Source organism: Temnothorax curvispinosus, unplaced genomic scaffold (assembly GCF_003070985.1).
Source record: "Temnothorax curvispinosus isolate PA1 unplaced genomic scaffold, ASM307098v1 QBEX01010036.1, whole genome shotgun sequence".
NCBI classification, from domain to species: domain Eukaryota; kingdom Metazoa; phylum Arthropoda; class Insecta; order Hymenoptera; family Formicidae; genus Temnothorax; species Temnothorax curvispinosus.
This window is the reverse complement of record NW_020219816.1, coordinates 96,163-114,347: the sequence shown is the minus strand read 5'-3', so window position 1 is coordinate 114,347 and position 18,185 is coordinate 96,163. Positions and strand designations below refer to the sequence as shown.

At 33.6% G+C, this 18,185-nt stretch overlaps 1 protein-coding gene across 1 annotated transcript; it reads right to left on the bottom strand.

The window, feature by feature from the left end:
• Nucleotides 1-547: 547 nt before the first annotated feature.
• On the bottom strand, nucleotides 548-17,428 carry LOC112459643 (sex peptide receptor-like). Its single transcript, XM_025023856.1, has 3 exons — nucleotides 16,767-17,428; nucleotides 14,522-15,568; nucleotides 548-1,426 (listed from the first exon to the last, which is right to left on the bottom strand). Exons 2-3 carry the CDS (start codon nucleotides 15,546-15,548, stop codon nucleotides 1,215-1,217), a joined length of 1,239 nt encoding a protein of 412 aa, XP_024879624.1. The 5' UTR covers nucleotides 15,549-15,568; nucleotides 16,767-17,428; the 3' UTR covers nucleotides 548-1,214.
• Nucleotides 17,429-18,185: the final 757 nt, after the last annotated feature.

Below are 18,185 nucleotides of genomic sequence, written 5' to 3'. Positions count from 1 at the left end.
ATTTTCTGAAGAAGCATGACGCCTTTGGACTTAACTGTTTACGACGTAGTTAAGTTAGTTATGTTCTATTTCCTGTAGAAAATTATACTGCAGCTTGCGCTAGGCATCGTAATGATCTTTGTCTGCAAATTTTAAGCAATTTAAACTCAGTTTAATAAGCACACGTCTTATGTTTCAACTAGGCTGTGCTGTTAACAATTCATTTGGCGTATACGATAATCTTAATTTGTCAATGACTGTTAATATTGACTAAGCAAAATGTAAATAGAACGTTGTTAGTGCATATGAGATCAATATAATTATTAATATAATAATTAACAATATGAGTTTTTGAAATGGTCAATCAGAATGTGTAATAAACAAAAATACAAACTGATTATTTTCACAGCATAAATAGATATTAGAGCGCAGAATTGGAAATTGGAAAATATGAAGAAACTTCTTGATAAATATATATTTTTCCATCATCGAATGTAGTACGGGGATTATAGGATCATTTTATATTCTATAATATGATAATTTTATGTAAATTTTAAAACAATTTTTAAAGTGACTTGTTGCGAAATGATGTACAAGCTTCTAATTTTGCTTTAATTAAAAATTTATAATGAACAAGAAGTAGTGTTTGTGAATAAAAATTCGCTATTCATGTAATAAGTTTTATAATTTCTGATACAGTCATCTGGAAAATTGATAATTTTTTAATTGAAGATACATCTTATAAATATGGAAGTACGATGGCATTATAAAATCACTAATAACAATAATCTGACGGTTTTCACATACCTATCACAACATTTGTTTTTTATGTATATAATTGTGCGTATCGTCAATTCGACGGCAGTCGGACACGTTGCAATGTAACTGATAAGTAACATGCAAAATTAAAAAGAAACATGTTGGAAAAACATAACGATTCGCCAACTAACTTAAACAAATATTTGTTACATATCTGGTGTGTCGTACGCCCGGGACGTAAGCCGACGCTTGAAGACGCCCCGGGCGTTGTAAAGTTCGCAACGACGATGCAATTAAGACCGGTGGCAGTAGCGAGCAAATAAATTTCACCTCTCTTTGCTTGCCGCCATGTTGGCGAACGGAGAACCGCGGAGGAAATACCTTCTTTCCATTCTCGCGGTACACGTGTTTAAAAGGAAGCTAGTCCAGCGAGCTGTTTACACTGGATAGCAAAAGGTTCGTTGATTTCTTCGACGCTAGACCTGGGTGACCTGGGTCACCGTGTGATTGGTCCCGGTGTGCCCATTGTTCTCCATCGGTTGATGCGGCACCGCCATCCATCTGCCGATTAATCGCCATCGATTGCAGAATAGCTGATTGAAGGTTGTGCGAAATTGTCGACTCATGGCGCAGTACAAGATGAAGTTGATGGCCGAGTTTATAAGTGTCAGAATGTCTATCACGTCGCCTGTCGAGAAAAGAAACAAACTTGATTAGTATAGGAAGTTTAAAATTGCCAAGAATGATTTAGCTTCAGAAACTTTTCCATCAACTCTTTAAACTTTTGAATAAATTTTTGAGAAGTTTGCCTTTGGAATTTGGTACATAAGTTTCTTGTTGATGAAGAAAAGAAAAAATTCTAAAAGAATCTTTAGCAATCCGAAAATTAAGATGCTCTTTTAATGATCTTCTGTCTTTAGTTGACCGACTAGTCAATTAAGTTTTACTTTGAGACTTAGCTATATATCATAGAGTCGCAAATTAAATGTAAATACAGATTTGATGAAAATTCTTCAGAAAAGTCTTTTTCTTTATCAAAAAGAAATATCTATGCATTAAACAATCGAAAGTGGATTAGGTTAAAGTTCGAATTTTCTGAGATTTTTCTCTTGTTTTTATCCAAACGTCTATACTCTATATGCATTACATTTCGAAAGGCTCAAAGATGTGAATGGAAGTTTTCACGGGCTTTACTAAAATCCTTTCTGTAATCTTTTACATGAAGGGGCTCGCAGAAATGTATTTCTTTTCGTACGTATTTCGACATTTCCTTATGTTTTTTTCGCGCGCCTTCTATCTCTATCTTCTCTTAATTTTAAAGAGATGTCTTTTTTTTCGAATACGCAATAATTCAGGTGCGTGACGTGAGTCAAAAACAATCGAAGCTAGCCTTGATTTTGGTATGGGCGAGTGGGCCGGACATATGGACTTTTCGCATGACGAGAGACGTTTGACATATAAGGATGTCCGACGTCCGACATAAATAAAACGATGTATTTTATAACACTTCATACACGAGAAAGCATGCGTTTCGGTAGATACATTCTCGACACGCTTCCGAGATTGAATGGAAGTCTCCACATACCATCTTGAATTCTTTTGCCGGAACGATGAAATATATAAATTTCGGACATATCGTATCGCTTTTGTTAAATAATAGTACCGTTATCGTAAAATATAAATCGTTAGGTATTTCGCACTATTTCAGTGAGTTTAACATTTTAATCAGGTAATTTTTTTTGGTTATAAAATTTTAAGTACCATTATACATGCTTCGCGAAATTTTATAATCTATGTTTATTATAATAATACATGACATTTTATCGTGAATGTCACATTAAAAAAATTTCATGATTATCCAAGAACTCGTTAAATCTTAATCTCTATTTTAGCGGTTTGGCTTAAAATATATGATTTAACATTATATCGTATGTGACCTTTCGCTTTTAAATATCAGAATTTAATTGACTTAATATTAAAATTGATCGGATAAGCCAAAGAAATAATTGATTTTGATGTAGACTTATTATAACTTTATATTATGATAAAGTTCTCTTCTCTGATTATTGATAATAATGATAATATTTAATCAGATTTTAACTGAAATAATACGCTTTCTATAAGAGCATTTGTACGTTTTATATGATCTACTTATGTTTTTTTACTCGATTTATACACATTGTAAATATTTGAACTTTTACATTTTAATTTATACAAATATATACAATTTAATATATACAAATATATATTAAAATTATCTTAATAAGGAAAGAATACTTATTTTGAATGGTTAATCTAGTTTTACTGTCATTTCTATAGAATTATTAAATTTATTTAATAGCAATAATAATAATCTCTTATTTTTTAAATTCTATAATAGTAGTTGTATTGTTTTAAACTTATTTTTTGGTTTTTGAATTTATTCCTCGATTATGTTTTTGCATATATGTATTTTACCATTATAAGATTTAGGAAATAAATCTTTTCATCTGTTTGTAAAGTTCGCAAAATTTGCACAGAGAAGTGACCTTGCTTCATATCTAACAATCTAATAAACAACAATCTATATAGTAATAAAAGATAAAAATTATGTACAACATTATTCTAAAGTTAAAAAAATATTTTTATTTGCCACATCATGTGTCATTACGTTTTACATTCGTAAAATAAATCAGTCTTGTCGGCTACCATAAAGTCAATAGTATCTACTGATGCAGATGCGTTCTAATTTTTGCGACGACGCTGAGGTCACGTCTACCACATAATGCCGTTTGGGCTTTGTGTACGGTATACAACGGCCGTTGTATATATAACATTGCTCGACAAATCGACCATTTGTCTTGCTAAGCGAAAAAATCTATTCGCGTTAGAACAACTTCCGCCGTGGTGTGCGGCAAGAATGCAAACACGTTGCTTCTCAATCTCTTTCGGCGCGCTATCGAACGATGTAATGTTTGTGTAAATTACCCTTCCGTCGCGTCGCGGCAAACCCACATGTATTTCCATGCGCGACCGCAAGCTGCAAACAATCCCAGCGAATTGTGCGCCGTTTCCTCCAGATCCATGTTTAACGACGACGTTTTACGATTGTCGGGAGGAAATAATAGGGAACTTTTGCGATACCGTACTTCGGATGGGGTGGACACCAAAGTACCGTGTTCGATATAAGATTACAAGATTACGCGAGTTTTTATGTGGAATTTTATCTTGGAAATATCCTGCCCAACATATTTCATATACATATATATACGTATCTTAGAAATAAGATATAGTATACTAAATGTCATATGTACATATTTTTTTAGAATGCATAGGTATATATATAAAGTATTAAAAAATGATGTTCTTATGTCATACTATGACCAGATTCTTTGATCAAATTGGAAGCGGATCAAGAATAATACGGTAAAAGTAGTACAATATGTAACACAATTAATATTCCTCTAAAATTGTGATTTATAACAACTTACTCTTCTCTCTCTCTCTCTCTCTCTCTCTCTCTCTTTCTCTTTTTTCGTTCTACACGTTTAATTTTATGATTACAATGCCACAATCTAACCGTATTTGCTATTCTACATTATACACACGATTCCACGCAACATCAGTGTTTACTTTACAAAAAGCTCTTGTTATTGCAGTATAACGAGAACCGCAGGGGAATACGAATAATAGAAGCAAGTTTAATACGAGTGCACATCAAATAAGACCTTCTCACTTGCAATACCTGTATCCTTTGTCATTGTCCTGACCGTTCCATTTTGGTACCGCGTGATAAGTACGGTGCATCTCAGTATCGAACGTTAAGTAAATACCCTGGAGGATTCTCGTAGCAAGAGTCGGTAACATCCCTGTTGTTTTCAGAAGTGTGAAAATAAAAGAAAATAAGACGAAAGATATTCTCATCGAGCATTCGCCAATATATAGATATATCCTTGTTTGCGATCTCAACCTCTGCAACGTAGTCTTTTATATCGAAATAGTCAAGTATTTGAAATCTCTTATCGTATATTTCGATGATAGATATTTAAATAATAAACATACCGTGGCTTTTAAAGCACGACGGAAGCAAGACCAGAGGTTGTGATCTGTAAAAATAAACATTTATTTTTATGGATTACGTTTATTGCTTCGTTTATAAGTGGGGAACTTTGTATGCATTTTAACAATATCAGCACAAATCATGTAGACATATGCGTTTTTTTAAATAAAAATAAATAAAAGATTACAAGTGAATATTTTGAGATACATATTAGCGCAAAAAATTATTATTATTAAATTAGGGATTAATTTAATAAAATCTGTTTTTACTAGATGCTTTTCATTTAATTTGTAAAATGTGTTTTTACCTTGTGGTCTTATGTCAGGATAGATATTTCGCTTTCATTAAAATTATTTGCCTTATTATTTTCCATAGAATTCAAACTTTCAATTAAAATTCATCAAAGAGGAACAATTTGATAAAAAGTCAATTAATATTGCTAAACAGCAGCAGATTCATGTCTTATATAATCGTTTCTAAGGTTATTCTGCAATATTTTAATGAGATTCTATGACATTTTTCAGAATATGCTGTGTAGCTTTCGTCATTGTCGTATCATTCAATTTATCAATTTAATGGTACTGAGAAAAATGTTTTAATAATCGGCTGAAATAAGAAAAACGGCAACGATCCTATATTCTATGTAATTAGATAGCTCCACGATATCTTAATGGAATTGCGTGCCACTTCCTAGGAAACTATCACAGTATGCCTCCATAGCATACTCCTCGTCTTCGTCAGAGTTCTGACGTTCTTACCAGTTCATACGATTGTTCTTGTCCCTGTAGAGAGGAAGACAACGCGAGCGCGAGTCTTTTCCCTCCTACAATGAGATTCGTGAGGACGCTCGGCAAACGCGTTTCAAGTGATCCTCAATCAGCGCGGTAGAATCGCAAGAACAAAGACCACGAACAGAATCCTTAGTAATGGTTCTGTACGCGATCTTCATCACGTTAAATCTATCAGGGCACTCTTCTTGTGATCGGAACGACCCTCTTCTGATTTCGATCAGCCGAACTGGAAAGATAAATTGCTCATTCTCTCCCTCGTTCTTTCGTTTTTGTCAGCGCGTTTGGTTGCCTTCGTTTCAAGATCCAATTTCGATGTCTCGATAACCTTGCAAATGTAAAATGTCGAGCGTAAGGTCTGACACGTTTGTGCCTCATTATAGCTGGGTTCGCAAAGCCGTTTATTAAATGTTGCTATATTGTGCATTCGTACATTTTGCTTTGAATTTTCCGTCCTTTCACGAGTATAATCTTTAAGGCAAATGTGCGAAAAGTGCAAACTTCAGCGTAGTGGAGCTTTTCCGAGTCATTTCCTACTAGTTCGTGTGTATATGATAAGTTCTTACGAGATATTTTGAATAGCAAATTGTTCTCTTAATTTATAGTTCAATAATGACTATATTTGTAATAAGAAATATCTCTATACAGGCAATTCAAATAATTTAGGAAAAATGTAAATATATTAAAAATATTTAAATTGATAACTGTTTACAGAAGTATTTTATAATATGTGTTAAATACTTTATAGAAAAAGATCGCAATAGGCAACCCACGTTTTTTAAATTTTAAGGACTCAGCATATCAAAATTTCTTCCAAAAAACATAATTTTATAGGATGTATAAAATATTGTAAAATAGATTATAGCAATTAACCCACAATTTCTTAAGAGCTCAAGATCCCTTCCTTTCAGTATAGGTTAAAGATTTGCTGTTAAACTTAAAAAAAATGTGGATTGTCTGTTATCTTAATCTTATTATCATTATAGTATTATATGTGATATTACAATATTTTGTAGCTAAATATTAAATTTGATATTTTTCAATTTGGATTTTTTTGAATTTGGAAGTGGTTGAAAAAGTTAGAATGTGTGTGTGTATGTGACTTTTAAGATATATATATATATATATATATATATATATATATATATATAGTTATTATTAAATCATAAATTTTGAGAATAATATTTGATATTCAACATTTAACTGAAGTTTGACGATGTGCATACGAGGTTGATGGGAAATAGTTTAGATAATAGTTGATATAAAATATAGGTAATTGTAAGCGTACAAAGTAGAGAATTTATATCACTTTATGCACGTGCGTGGGCTTTCAGAACTCCTATCGTTATTCCTTTCGCCTACATATGTTTTAACTATAATCTGCAACCTTTTTCTTTTTTCGAAAGAAGATATCAAAGTTTTGATTAGAAATAATTTTGAAGTCGTGTTGTGAAAGCGATTGGCTTGTACGTACTAGATTATAAAAAATGTATAGTTTTTTCTTTAAAGTTAATTTTAAATAAATTGTATAAAATTTTGACTTAACGTTACTAAGATATTTAATATTAAAAAGAAAAGAATAATAGGTAAAAAAAATAAAATTAGTATTTTGACAAGTATTCTTAATGGATAGACAATACATTTTTATAGACAATACATATTTTAACGCTTTTATCGCTTAAGCTTACTTGCGCGCAAATAATAAATTTTAAATACATTTTTTATGTCTTTACTTTAAACACAGGTGTTACATACAAGGGAATGTGTTTTTATGATTTTGGTTTCACGAGCGATTTAAACATTTGTTGAAAATCAATATGCTTTCAGCGACACAGGTCTTGAGTATTAAATTTTTGATACAGTGACATCAAACTTTCATTAGGTACTTTTTTAAAAGTATTTGCTTTTTTAATTTTAATTAAAAATATTTGTTTTCAATTTTGTGTCAAAAATTTGTTTTATATACATATATACACTCATAATATTTGCAATAGAAAGTTATTAATAATTTTGAAGTAAAATTTTAAACGTAATTTCTGCAGGATTAGTTAACTATTTAGTTAATACAGCGATGTATTGTACATCGCTACATGCATTCATGTGTAGTTATATCATAAATGTCTCGCGTTATAACATATTTCATTTTCCTTATTTTTGCCTTATTAATGGTGACGTTATTAAACCTACATTTGCACCATTTTCCATTACAAAGCGTTTTTGTAATATAGCTTAACTTTTGGTACAGAGAGATAACGTATATGTGTAAGCTAGTAGGCTCCATTTGGCGCATCATCCTATCTGATCCGATTACGTTTATTTATTTTAAAAACAAATAAAAATGGATAAAATAAATATGGAAAGTTCTGTAAAATTACAATTCCGGATAAAAAGTACATCAACATATCAGCTATTTGATCGTTATATATCAAAACTTGATGCTCTATCTTATTAGATAGCTGATGTCAAAATTATTTGCCGGAAAAACCCACATTTCCTTGAAAACCAATCTAATTTAGTTTTGGCAACCTTCAGTTGGCAGTTGTCGCCAAGAGTCTGGAAATAGTTACTTACTAATAAATCTAAATAGATTAAATGGAAATAGAGAGCTAGGCTGAAAATAGAAGTTTGGCGATAAAAGTTTGCCAGCTTTGCTCGCATTTTCTGTAATAGAATTTATCGTTATGTGATTACATTACGATGTGACTAATTTTGAGTGTCCCCGTACGAAACGCGTCGCATATAGTCGCATAAAGTTAAGCCCTTTTACGTTTTGTCGTTTCTTCTCAACAACGGTAACATCAATCTTTTATTTACTTGTCTTCCACAAAGTTTCGAGATCTTATAGAATTTAACAAGACATGTACCATTACCTATACAACGTACCACTTTGATTAATCTTACGTTGCTTATCGTCTGTAAAACTCCAAGAACGAATTCACGGAATCTTCTTGAGCGAGAAGTTCTCTTAATTAACTTCTGCCATGAACAGCTTCATTAATTGAAATTGTGCATTGCATAATGTGAATTTGTCTCAAAATTGTTTTGCTATAGATAAGTGAATGGATGGTTCATGTTTCTGTTTGTATCATCACATTGAGTACAATCTTGTGTAAAATTGGTAAATCACATTAATCTTGCTTAATCGTTAATAAAACATAGTGCTTTCTTTGTAAGCTCAATTACCCACATTTGCATTCAAAATATCGTTACAAATCACATTACTAATAATGAAATTGCCTATGTCTGAAAAGAATATGTTCAATTGATCTCATAATAACCTTATTATATATTATAAATTATTTTAGGCTAATTTATGTTTTATTATAATTATTTTTTATAAATTATTTTATACTATTTCTTTTTTTTTCTGATAAAAGACAAAAGATCAAGTAATGTAACAAGATGTCAGAAGAAAGAGAGAAACAGGATACATATAAAATAAATTCAATTGTTCCACGCCTATTATAATGGTTCTAAATGTACGTGACGTGAATGAATAGAAATATTTATGAGAACATATTTATATTTTCATACATGCAGCCATGAAAGCGATTGCGTCATGTAGCCGACCGCCAACATGACTTGCTCGTAATTTTGTCAGTCGTTTATTATTGACGAATATAGGAGAAGGAATAGCGTTATTATTCATGGAGCCATACTCTCTCTTTTGTGCCCATCCTTCATACTACGTCGTACTCGTTATTTCCAGTAGCGTGCTGAGATAATGCGCGACGTGATGTCGCGTTTATGTCACTCAGAGTTATTGCGGAATCAGTAACTTCCTCGTTAGCGTCTAACTTTTCTGCTGATGGTATCACGCCGCGCCAAATTATGCATTTTTCGTATGCTCATTATTGAGATCGCAGATCTATTCATCATCTATTTACGTCTACCATATTTAGTGATTGGCTATACCTTATTAAAATAATATTAAGAAAATAAAAATAGAAAACAAAGAAAATAATAAGATAATTTACTATCTTTTTATTTCTATGAAATCTTTCTACAAGATAACTCACGTAATACTTATTTTTGGTCGATCCAACGAAAAAATTTAGACGGATATTCTAACATTGTAAAAAGTATAAAATTTACATTTTTGAATTAAAATTTTATCTCTCTCTCTGAATCATAGGATCAAATTATAAGTTCCACATTCAGAAATTGTTATTCTCATGTTTTTTTACGAGACTTTGTTAGATGATATCGGAGACACGCCAGATGGTCTGGAAAAATTTCAATTATAAGTTCGTTATTTTGCACAAATTTTCATATATATCTTTCTCGCTTTTTAATCTTGCATTATTAATTATCTAACTTTTGATCAAACGTACGTAATTTTAATTTCAACAAGTTGCACAAGAAAGACGATACATTATCCGTCGCTACTTAGCATTTAGCATAACAGGATCGTTGGTAAAGCCGCTCCTGTTTGTTGTTGCGAGCGCAGTAGCATTTGTTGTTTTTAAAGGACGCACTTTGTTGACGCAATGTACAGTCAGGGAAGTTGAAGAACTTGCGCTCTGTCGTCATCAGTGGCGAGACGCGAACAGTCCGTTAATGTTGTGCTAATAGGAATATTATTCAATACGAACTACGTATATTCAAACACTACATCATAATATGCTTCACGCGCCCAGTACCATGTGGCCGGTTGTTATAAGTACGAGAAAGTTAACAGTAGCAAATACCATATAAATGCAGCAACGGAAATTATGTTACGAGTTACTATCGCGTACGTCATAATGTCACACAAATTAAATTTATTAGGTGACTTTACGGACGTCATGTATAAATGTCAAAAGTTGGCTCTAAAGGAAATTTTTATTTGTACTTTCCACTTGTCGCTATATTGGCTATACATGTCGAATAAGTAAAGCAAATGAAACCTACTGTTTTATATATAGAATCTCATTTTTTCTGCATTAACATCATATTCTCCGTCGTTCGTGGAAACAATTTTCTCGACAAATAGCTTATTTATATCAAGTCTGCTTTTTAGTGTCTCTTATTAAAATAATTTCTATATACGACCGAGATATCGAGTCTTTCTGAGAATTTTCAGCAGTGGGATAATATATGCGAATAATCGTACGTAGCGCAAATTTTCTTTGCTTGCCAAACGCATCCGCTATCGATATACACGCACGTACAGAGAAAAGTCTCATAATAAAAATTACTCGTTTGAAATTCGAAATTGTGGTAGTACGTGATGTGAAATTTTTATGTCAACTTCCCTCATATCTCATATTGATATACGAATTGAAATTTGAATATATGTAGGAATCTGATGCCGCATGTATCAACAGTGAAAGAAAATGTATTCAATTTGCTAATGAACTGGCAAGTGGAATATATTTTCGCTCACTAGATAGTGAACTCACATTCGAGCAGGCCACCGTGCAATTAGTTTCAGTAAGCTTACTTGCACCGCTTCCAGGTACAAAAGTTTAATTTGATTGTTTTATGGAAATGGTTACATATAACTTTCGATCCTTTATGTAAAGATAATGAAAAAAAAGCAGACAGGTTAATTTAACTATTTGTTCTCTTTTCTTTTTCCTGAAACATAGAGAATCTTAATGACTTTAAATGAGATGAGTATTTAACTCGTAACCAATCGCAAATCAGTAATTGTTGGTGAAGATATAAAAACAAATTACGGAAGAAAAAACGTTTGAAAAGATCTGACAGTCTTTTACTGACATCTTATTAATATCTTTGTAATATCCGTGTAATCTTCGGCACAAAGAGAAAAATATGTATTTTCCATGATACCCCGCGGTTAAATCGAGGAGTGAATAGCGGTGGTGTATGTATCGACGTATCGTGCACATAGGTACACGATGCTTGTTGACCTTTGCTTTCGCCATACAAGATTACATTTGGTATGATTACAATATTGATGAAAATACACGTGTTAATTAGAATACGCCAATCGAAGATAGAACGCAAACGAGACTCCACTACTAGTTGTCTATCAAAAACTGGCAAATCTAACTGAAAATGTATATAAAATCGCCTGTCGTTCGCAGGATTCACAATCGTGAGATACGTTCAAAACTCTTTTTGATATTTAAATATTTGTAAATTCGAAATTTTACATTTTCCAATTTTTTGATCTCAAATATGTATCTTAAAATATTTAAAATTTCGGATAGTTAAAAACTTAAAATTCTAGTTTTAATTTATATTTAGACCATTGTACATTCTAAAATATGATTCTTTCTAAGATATGAACTTTTCAAGTTAACGAAATTATTTGGGTGGTTTTTAATTTAGGATGATACGATCGTGTAATAACAATAATATTTTTTATATAAACAATTACGATAGATCAAATTTACAAATGATAAAGTTATGATCAAATATTTCTTTGATATAATTAGTGAAAATCCATATTTTTATCTATACGTCTCGTCCGATGTGATCTGCGTTCTACCGCAGATCCTCAATTTATTTTTTGCTAACGGGAAAATAGGGGAAAGTTTGCGATTTTCAAGATATTCATGAACCGCGCAAGGCTTTAAATCATAACGAAAGTATCACTTTTATACATATTATATACTTTATAACTTATTTGACGAAAATATTCAAATTATCTTACAAAAGTATTCGCTCTCGATAATTGGATCGCGAAGCTAAAAGGGACTAACGCAATGAGATGAGAAAATGAGTTACCCTCAGATACTGCAGTTTCCTTTGGGATATGAAAGAAATGTTTTTCTTCCATTTATTAAAATAATTGATGGATTGATTTGATGTACGATATAACATATCAGCAAAGAATCCGAACTTTGAAAAGGTTCAGACATAGAGAATTTCATATAATATTTACAAAGTTTCGACATCTAGCAGCCAGTATTTGGTCCTTTTTCCGATTCAATATTCCGACGGAGCAAAAAGATCTTATTATGTCGCATTTGGATCCTATAGCGGAGAAGATTTGTTACACACGGCATTCTGCGCGACACTCTTCCCGCTTTCGGTATAATTTTACGATATGACTATGTATATGATAAAAGAGGGAGATATTGATTTTTTTTAAATATTTTGTCGTAATTGTGTCGTGTTTTTGTTACGAAAGGAACGAAATCAACATTAGTATATTAGCATTTCTGTTCTATTATCTTTTTATATAAAATAAGAGATGATATTCCAATAATTTTTAGCGTAGCAAATCTAATAAAGTGCGATTACACACTTGTAGTCTAGTGACGATAATTTCAAAACACATTATTGTAAGCCAATTTTATATGAAAATGATATAATATGAAGTATGATGAAATATCGCGTTGTTATAAAGTACCGTAAAAGTACAGATTTTGATAATAAGTTATAATTGACATAATATATTAATATACTGCTTTTAAAAGTATTTGCTATGCTTTCAACCACTCATAACACTCTCGTAACAATTTCAGAGCGACATATAATATATGATGATGTAAAATGAAGATTAAACGTGATGACGATGAAAATGCCGGTGACGTAAAGTAAACATATTTAATGTTCGTGAAATGCATAATTTGATCCGCGTAACACTGTTTCCGCCTCAATTTCATATTTCACGCATGAGACATTGTAATATCAAGTACGTCAATTATTAACCATATGATCTTTCGCCAGAGTGACCATTATATATAATTTAGACAGCACTTTTCTTTCTTTTTTTTTTAAATAGAAAATCGCTTTTCTATAAAATTTCTTATTATTAGCTAATCAACAATTCCAATAATATAAACTTAATGTTGCAATAAATTTGAAATCTTATAACAAGTCTTGGACTCGTTATATTATCTTGGCAATTTTTAAAATATTATACCAATTAGGGGGACGAACATTAATGACTTATCGTTCTGCGCGTGAAATATTGCCTTAACAGTTACTTATCCGACGGAGATCGCACTTATTAAAACTTCTTTATACAAACTATCGGACTGTCATATTTCACGCTATGACGCTCTTTTACTCCGGAAGAACTTTTACGATAGAAGTTTTATATGCTTTATCGTAAATGTCGAGTGCAGTAGCGTGTTCTTCTATTTACGGTGCTCCCACAAACAAAGACGTCTTATAGACAAATTCATGAAATTCACAGCAAATACTCGAGATTCGTACGAGTCTCGTGGCTTGAATTTAAATCGCCTTTTTTGTTCCTGAATCGTATGGACTCAATTTTCATCAGCTCGAATGTCTGCCATAGTAATTTTCCCTCTAGTTTGCGGCTTAATATCAATTTTTATCAAATTCAACACATCTTCTTTATGACATACTTTTAGTAGAAATACATTATGCGGTGAATAATGCCGGTTAATGATCCCGCACGTGAATTGCATTAGCAATCATTAAAGCTTTTACGTGGAAATGATATCGTAAAGCAATATTTTCACTTTTTTATTGCTACATCATATAAAAACTTTTATTAAAATTGAGAATGGAAATAAAACTTTATCTACAATTCTACAACATACACGACACGTATAAAATGAATAATAAACAGTGTCATCGTTATTATACAGAGTTTAATTCTTGCACATTCGTCATTGTCACAACAGCAGCGATCAAATATTAATCTGTTAAATTACAATTGAATTTATTAATTAAATCTCAGCCCTCGCGATATGTACAACGAATATATAACAAGTGTGACATATCCTTATATACTACAGTGCACGAATTATCCACTGCTTTCGTGTTTTTCGAGCATTTAAATTATAAAATTGATTAAACGAGTAAACGAAGAAGTACGCTTCTTAAGTATTGTACAAAAATTTAACTGTTGAATGTAAGCACTCGATTGCACATAACAATCGGGCTAGAAACAAAATTTAGAAAGATTTTAGAATACATCCTAGCTATTTTCTGAGATGATAATATTATATTAAATAATGCGAAATAATAATATAATATTATATATTTATTTCTGGTCAATGTTGATATATTCTTGACTTACCCAACATCACGTAGCACGTGTTGAAGAAACTCGGACCCAACATAACGCTGAGCAATCCTAAAATGCCCTGCGGCATTTCCGTGACGAGGAATAACAGGAGCACCGCCAACAACATCATTGTAGTCCTGTCAGTCTGTCTCTCTTTATCGTTGCCCTTTCTTCTCTTCTTGGGTTTCTCGCAAGCGTTCCCCTTGCCATTGCCCATCTTGATCGCGGTGTTCTTTGTAGTGAGTTTCTTCCGCCGTTGTTTTGCCTCCAGTAACACCTTAACCAGCTTGATACTCAATCCCGTCAAAGCCACACATGGTATTAGCTTGATCACCACACTGTAGATCCAGACGTTGATGTCCTTGAGAACATTGCTTATCGGAGATTCGGCGAGTTTCACGAAATACAGCGTGGTGTTAGTGCCTTCGGGATACGCGACCGTGCTGTTGACCGTCTGCTCGAGTTTTGTCATATTTATGCTCATCCCTTTTTCGTCTAACACTTCCACTTGCGGCCTCACTTCGGTGTTGAGGTAAAGCGGTATGCAAAGTATCGGGGAGGACACATAAGCGAAGGCGATCATCAGAAAAGTGCGCTTGTTGCTGCACCACTCGCGATTTCTCTGTGGATGTGCCACCGCGATGTATCTCCAGACCGCCAGAGTCACCGTCAAGAAGATCGAGGTCGTGTGACATACTTGGGTGAAGTTCGAGTGGAACAGCACGAAGATGGTCCAGCCGTAAGTGAAGGTATCTCTGCGGGATCGTTGATAGAGGTACATGTGGATTGCGTAGGGAATGTACTCGATCATTACAAGGAGATCAGCCACGGCGAGACCGGTGAGAATCATGTTAGTGGGCGATTGCATCTCGCGACGCGTCAGCACGGCGATATTGAGCACATTGGCGATTGAGCCGAATATGCATACCAATAGACTAGCCCAACCGTGCACCTGAGTATACCAATCGTGGAAGGATTCCAAGCACTTGCCGCACGTATATCCCGTGGGTTCCAGCGTAAAGTTCAGACTGACATTCATCTTCGCGAAATGAAGTGGTCCTGCGAACGAGTAAAGTGCACTTCCACTGTGGGATATACGGAAAGATTAACAAACTCTTCTTTTTTTCACGCGCTTTCGAGTTTTAATTTCCCTCGGCTGAATCATTACCATCTGTGACAATAGTTCTCTTACTGTTTTTTTTCTTTTTTATGAAGAACGTTACACAAATGAAGTAACGTGAGTTAATCGGAATTAAAATTTCCGATAAACAAATAGCGATTTATCGTAATCACTAGATATCATAAAATTACATTAATAATTTGCAATTATATCACGTTGCAGCTGTCGGTGATGACGACTTACACGTATTTTAATACTGCCAATCGAATTAAGATTATAGTTATAAATACGTTACTTGGAAGTTATCACTGTCAGATTAACGAAGACAATTATCACACACAGGTTACAGTTATTATATTACAATAATTGTACTTTATTTAGCAGTGCTAATTATTAGCGATTCTAAACATTAGGGAAAATTTATAAACCGGTATTGGCATGTTTCACAGCAAACGGGAAAACGTTTTCGTCATTTCGATGTCACTTCAGGGAGATGTGATCGGAATAATCGAATCAATCCGTCGCCTACTTATATCACATTTTTGATTCACTTTAAAATTTCGGTTGACTAAGTTCGATGAGAAGGCGAGAATCACTGTTCACTGGCGCGACATCGAAAGAATGTGATAATTTTTCTACGTTCTTCGAACTGGAAATCGCGCGATAACTTTGAGACGATATGTACTCGTACACGCGCAGAGATGAAAGAAAGGATAAAGTTACCACGCGATTAAGGATCCTGTCCTTCGATTTAACTCGAATGATCAGAGTCGATAGCGTTTTGGACAAACTTTTACGCTATCGAAGAGAACACGAAACGCCGAATCGTAATAGTAATAAAACTTTTTCGTTATTATTATTGTTATCGTGTGACAATTTAACGTTTCCAAGTGGAGAGTCTAGTATGAGTGCAGTCACCTCAACTTTTATATTTCACATTTTGGAGTTTGTTTTAGCGCTTAAAAGATACAAATCGATTCCGCGCACTAACAATATCAAGCTTTTGTATGACACATATCAAGCTTGTTTCTCTCTTTTACAACGATAAAGGTTAACATATTTCTTATCAGAGATTTAAATTATTCAAGTGTCTGACGTCAATATCAAGTAGCATTATTAATTAGTAGACAGGATTACGATTAAAGAGGATGATGATTCATTAATTTTTTTATAAATCAGTTGCGCTGCCAGTGCGGAGTCCAGTTTTCCGTGATGATTCGAGGAATCGCGACTTTTCGAGCAAATTGAATTTTTGTGTCGCGTGCAGGACACACAGCGTCATGTGACACGTACGACCGGTGACACGTGTGAGAAGGACGCTTCAGTTATTAATCGTGGCTGCCGCACCCTGGTGTAGCGCGAATGATCCTCGAGTGCCATAGGGACTCACTTTTCTACGCACAGCGTAATAACCGTTCGAGCACGAAACGAGCATTATCGTCAATCCGGACGGAGAGATGCACAAACATTCCGCTTTCAATTTTCCACTTCCCCCAGTTCCCTCACCGCTTGCGGATCGAATTACCGCTCCCACTCAACCGATCACTAGGCGAGCTTTTGATCGCGGAAATGCCACCAGCTAAAATTACTTCGAGCGCTAATTTGAGATCGCTCGTTTTATCGTGCTTTTCGCTCTTTATAACAGTTTATCTTAATTCTTCGTGATACTTATCACACTCGCACCGATCGTTACGCGATTTTTTCGCTTTACTAGCGATTCTATCGCGAACAACACAGCTGTTTTACGTTAGGTAGGAATGTGAGAGGAGCGTCGCGCGGTTCCACATGTGCGTGGTAAGTTGACGTCCGGACGTCGAATGAAGCAAAAGGCGTCGCGACGCCTCGGTACATTGGGGTAGCTTTTGCGCCTGCGTCCATTTCTCCATTCTAGTCCCCTTCTATATCTTCCTCCCTTCATTCTGTTTCTTTCTGTCTCCCTCTCCACCCTCGTATTTACTGTCCTTTCTCGTCTGTCAAAGCAGTTCTTTGCGTCTTCGCGATGAAAGCGTGAATATAGTTCGGATCTCTTTATTCTTGGACGCGGCAATCCGTAAGGCACACAAGTGAAGATTTAATCTTAATTGAAATCTTTTCTTGGAAATAAACCTATACGAAAAAAGTGTAAATTAAATTATTTGTTATCGTGGTTTAAGACTCACTTACATAATTCCATACATTCTTATATCTTTCTTATTTTAAAATTGTATAATATGTTGCGTAAATTGTTGTTTATCGAACAATGCTGTGGAGAAGCTATACAAATAAGCTTATTTTTATTTTATCCTTATGTAATCTTCTTTCTTACTGTCTTTATTCTTAATGGCATCTTTTCTTTGTAAAAGGAGAAAGAATATTTAGAAAACATTGGAAGCATCGTCACACTGGGAGATTTAATTTTATCAAATCACAACGCAGAGCGTTGCGATATTTGTGTACAATCGAATCGTGGCGCTATACAATTCTGCGAGAAAAGGAAACAGTCTAAATCTCGTGCGGGTGGTAGAGGGAGAAATCTGAGTTAACAATAGGAACCATTAAAATGTCGGCATACATTAC

What these genes read in the sequence shown, in the direction of transcription:
- LOC112459643 (XM_025023856.1), bottom strand. Translation starts at nt 15,548, where the DNA reads ATGAATGTCAGTCTGAACTTTACGCTGGAACCCACGGGATATACGTGC. An exon ending in CACGTGCTACGTGATGTTGG is followed by an intron (nt 1,427 to 14,521) that starts GTAAGTCAAGAA and finishes TTTTCTCGACAG; the next exon opens with GCGACGTGATAGACATTCTG.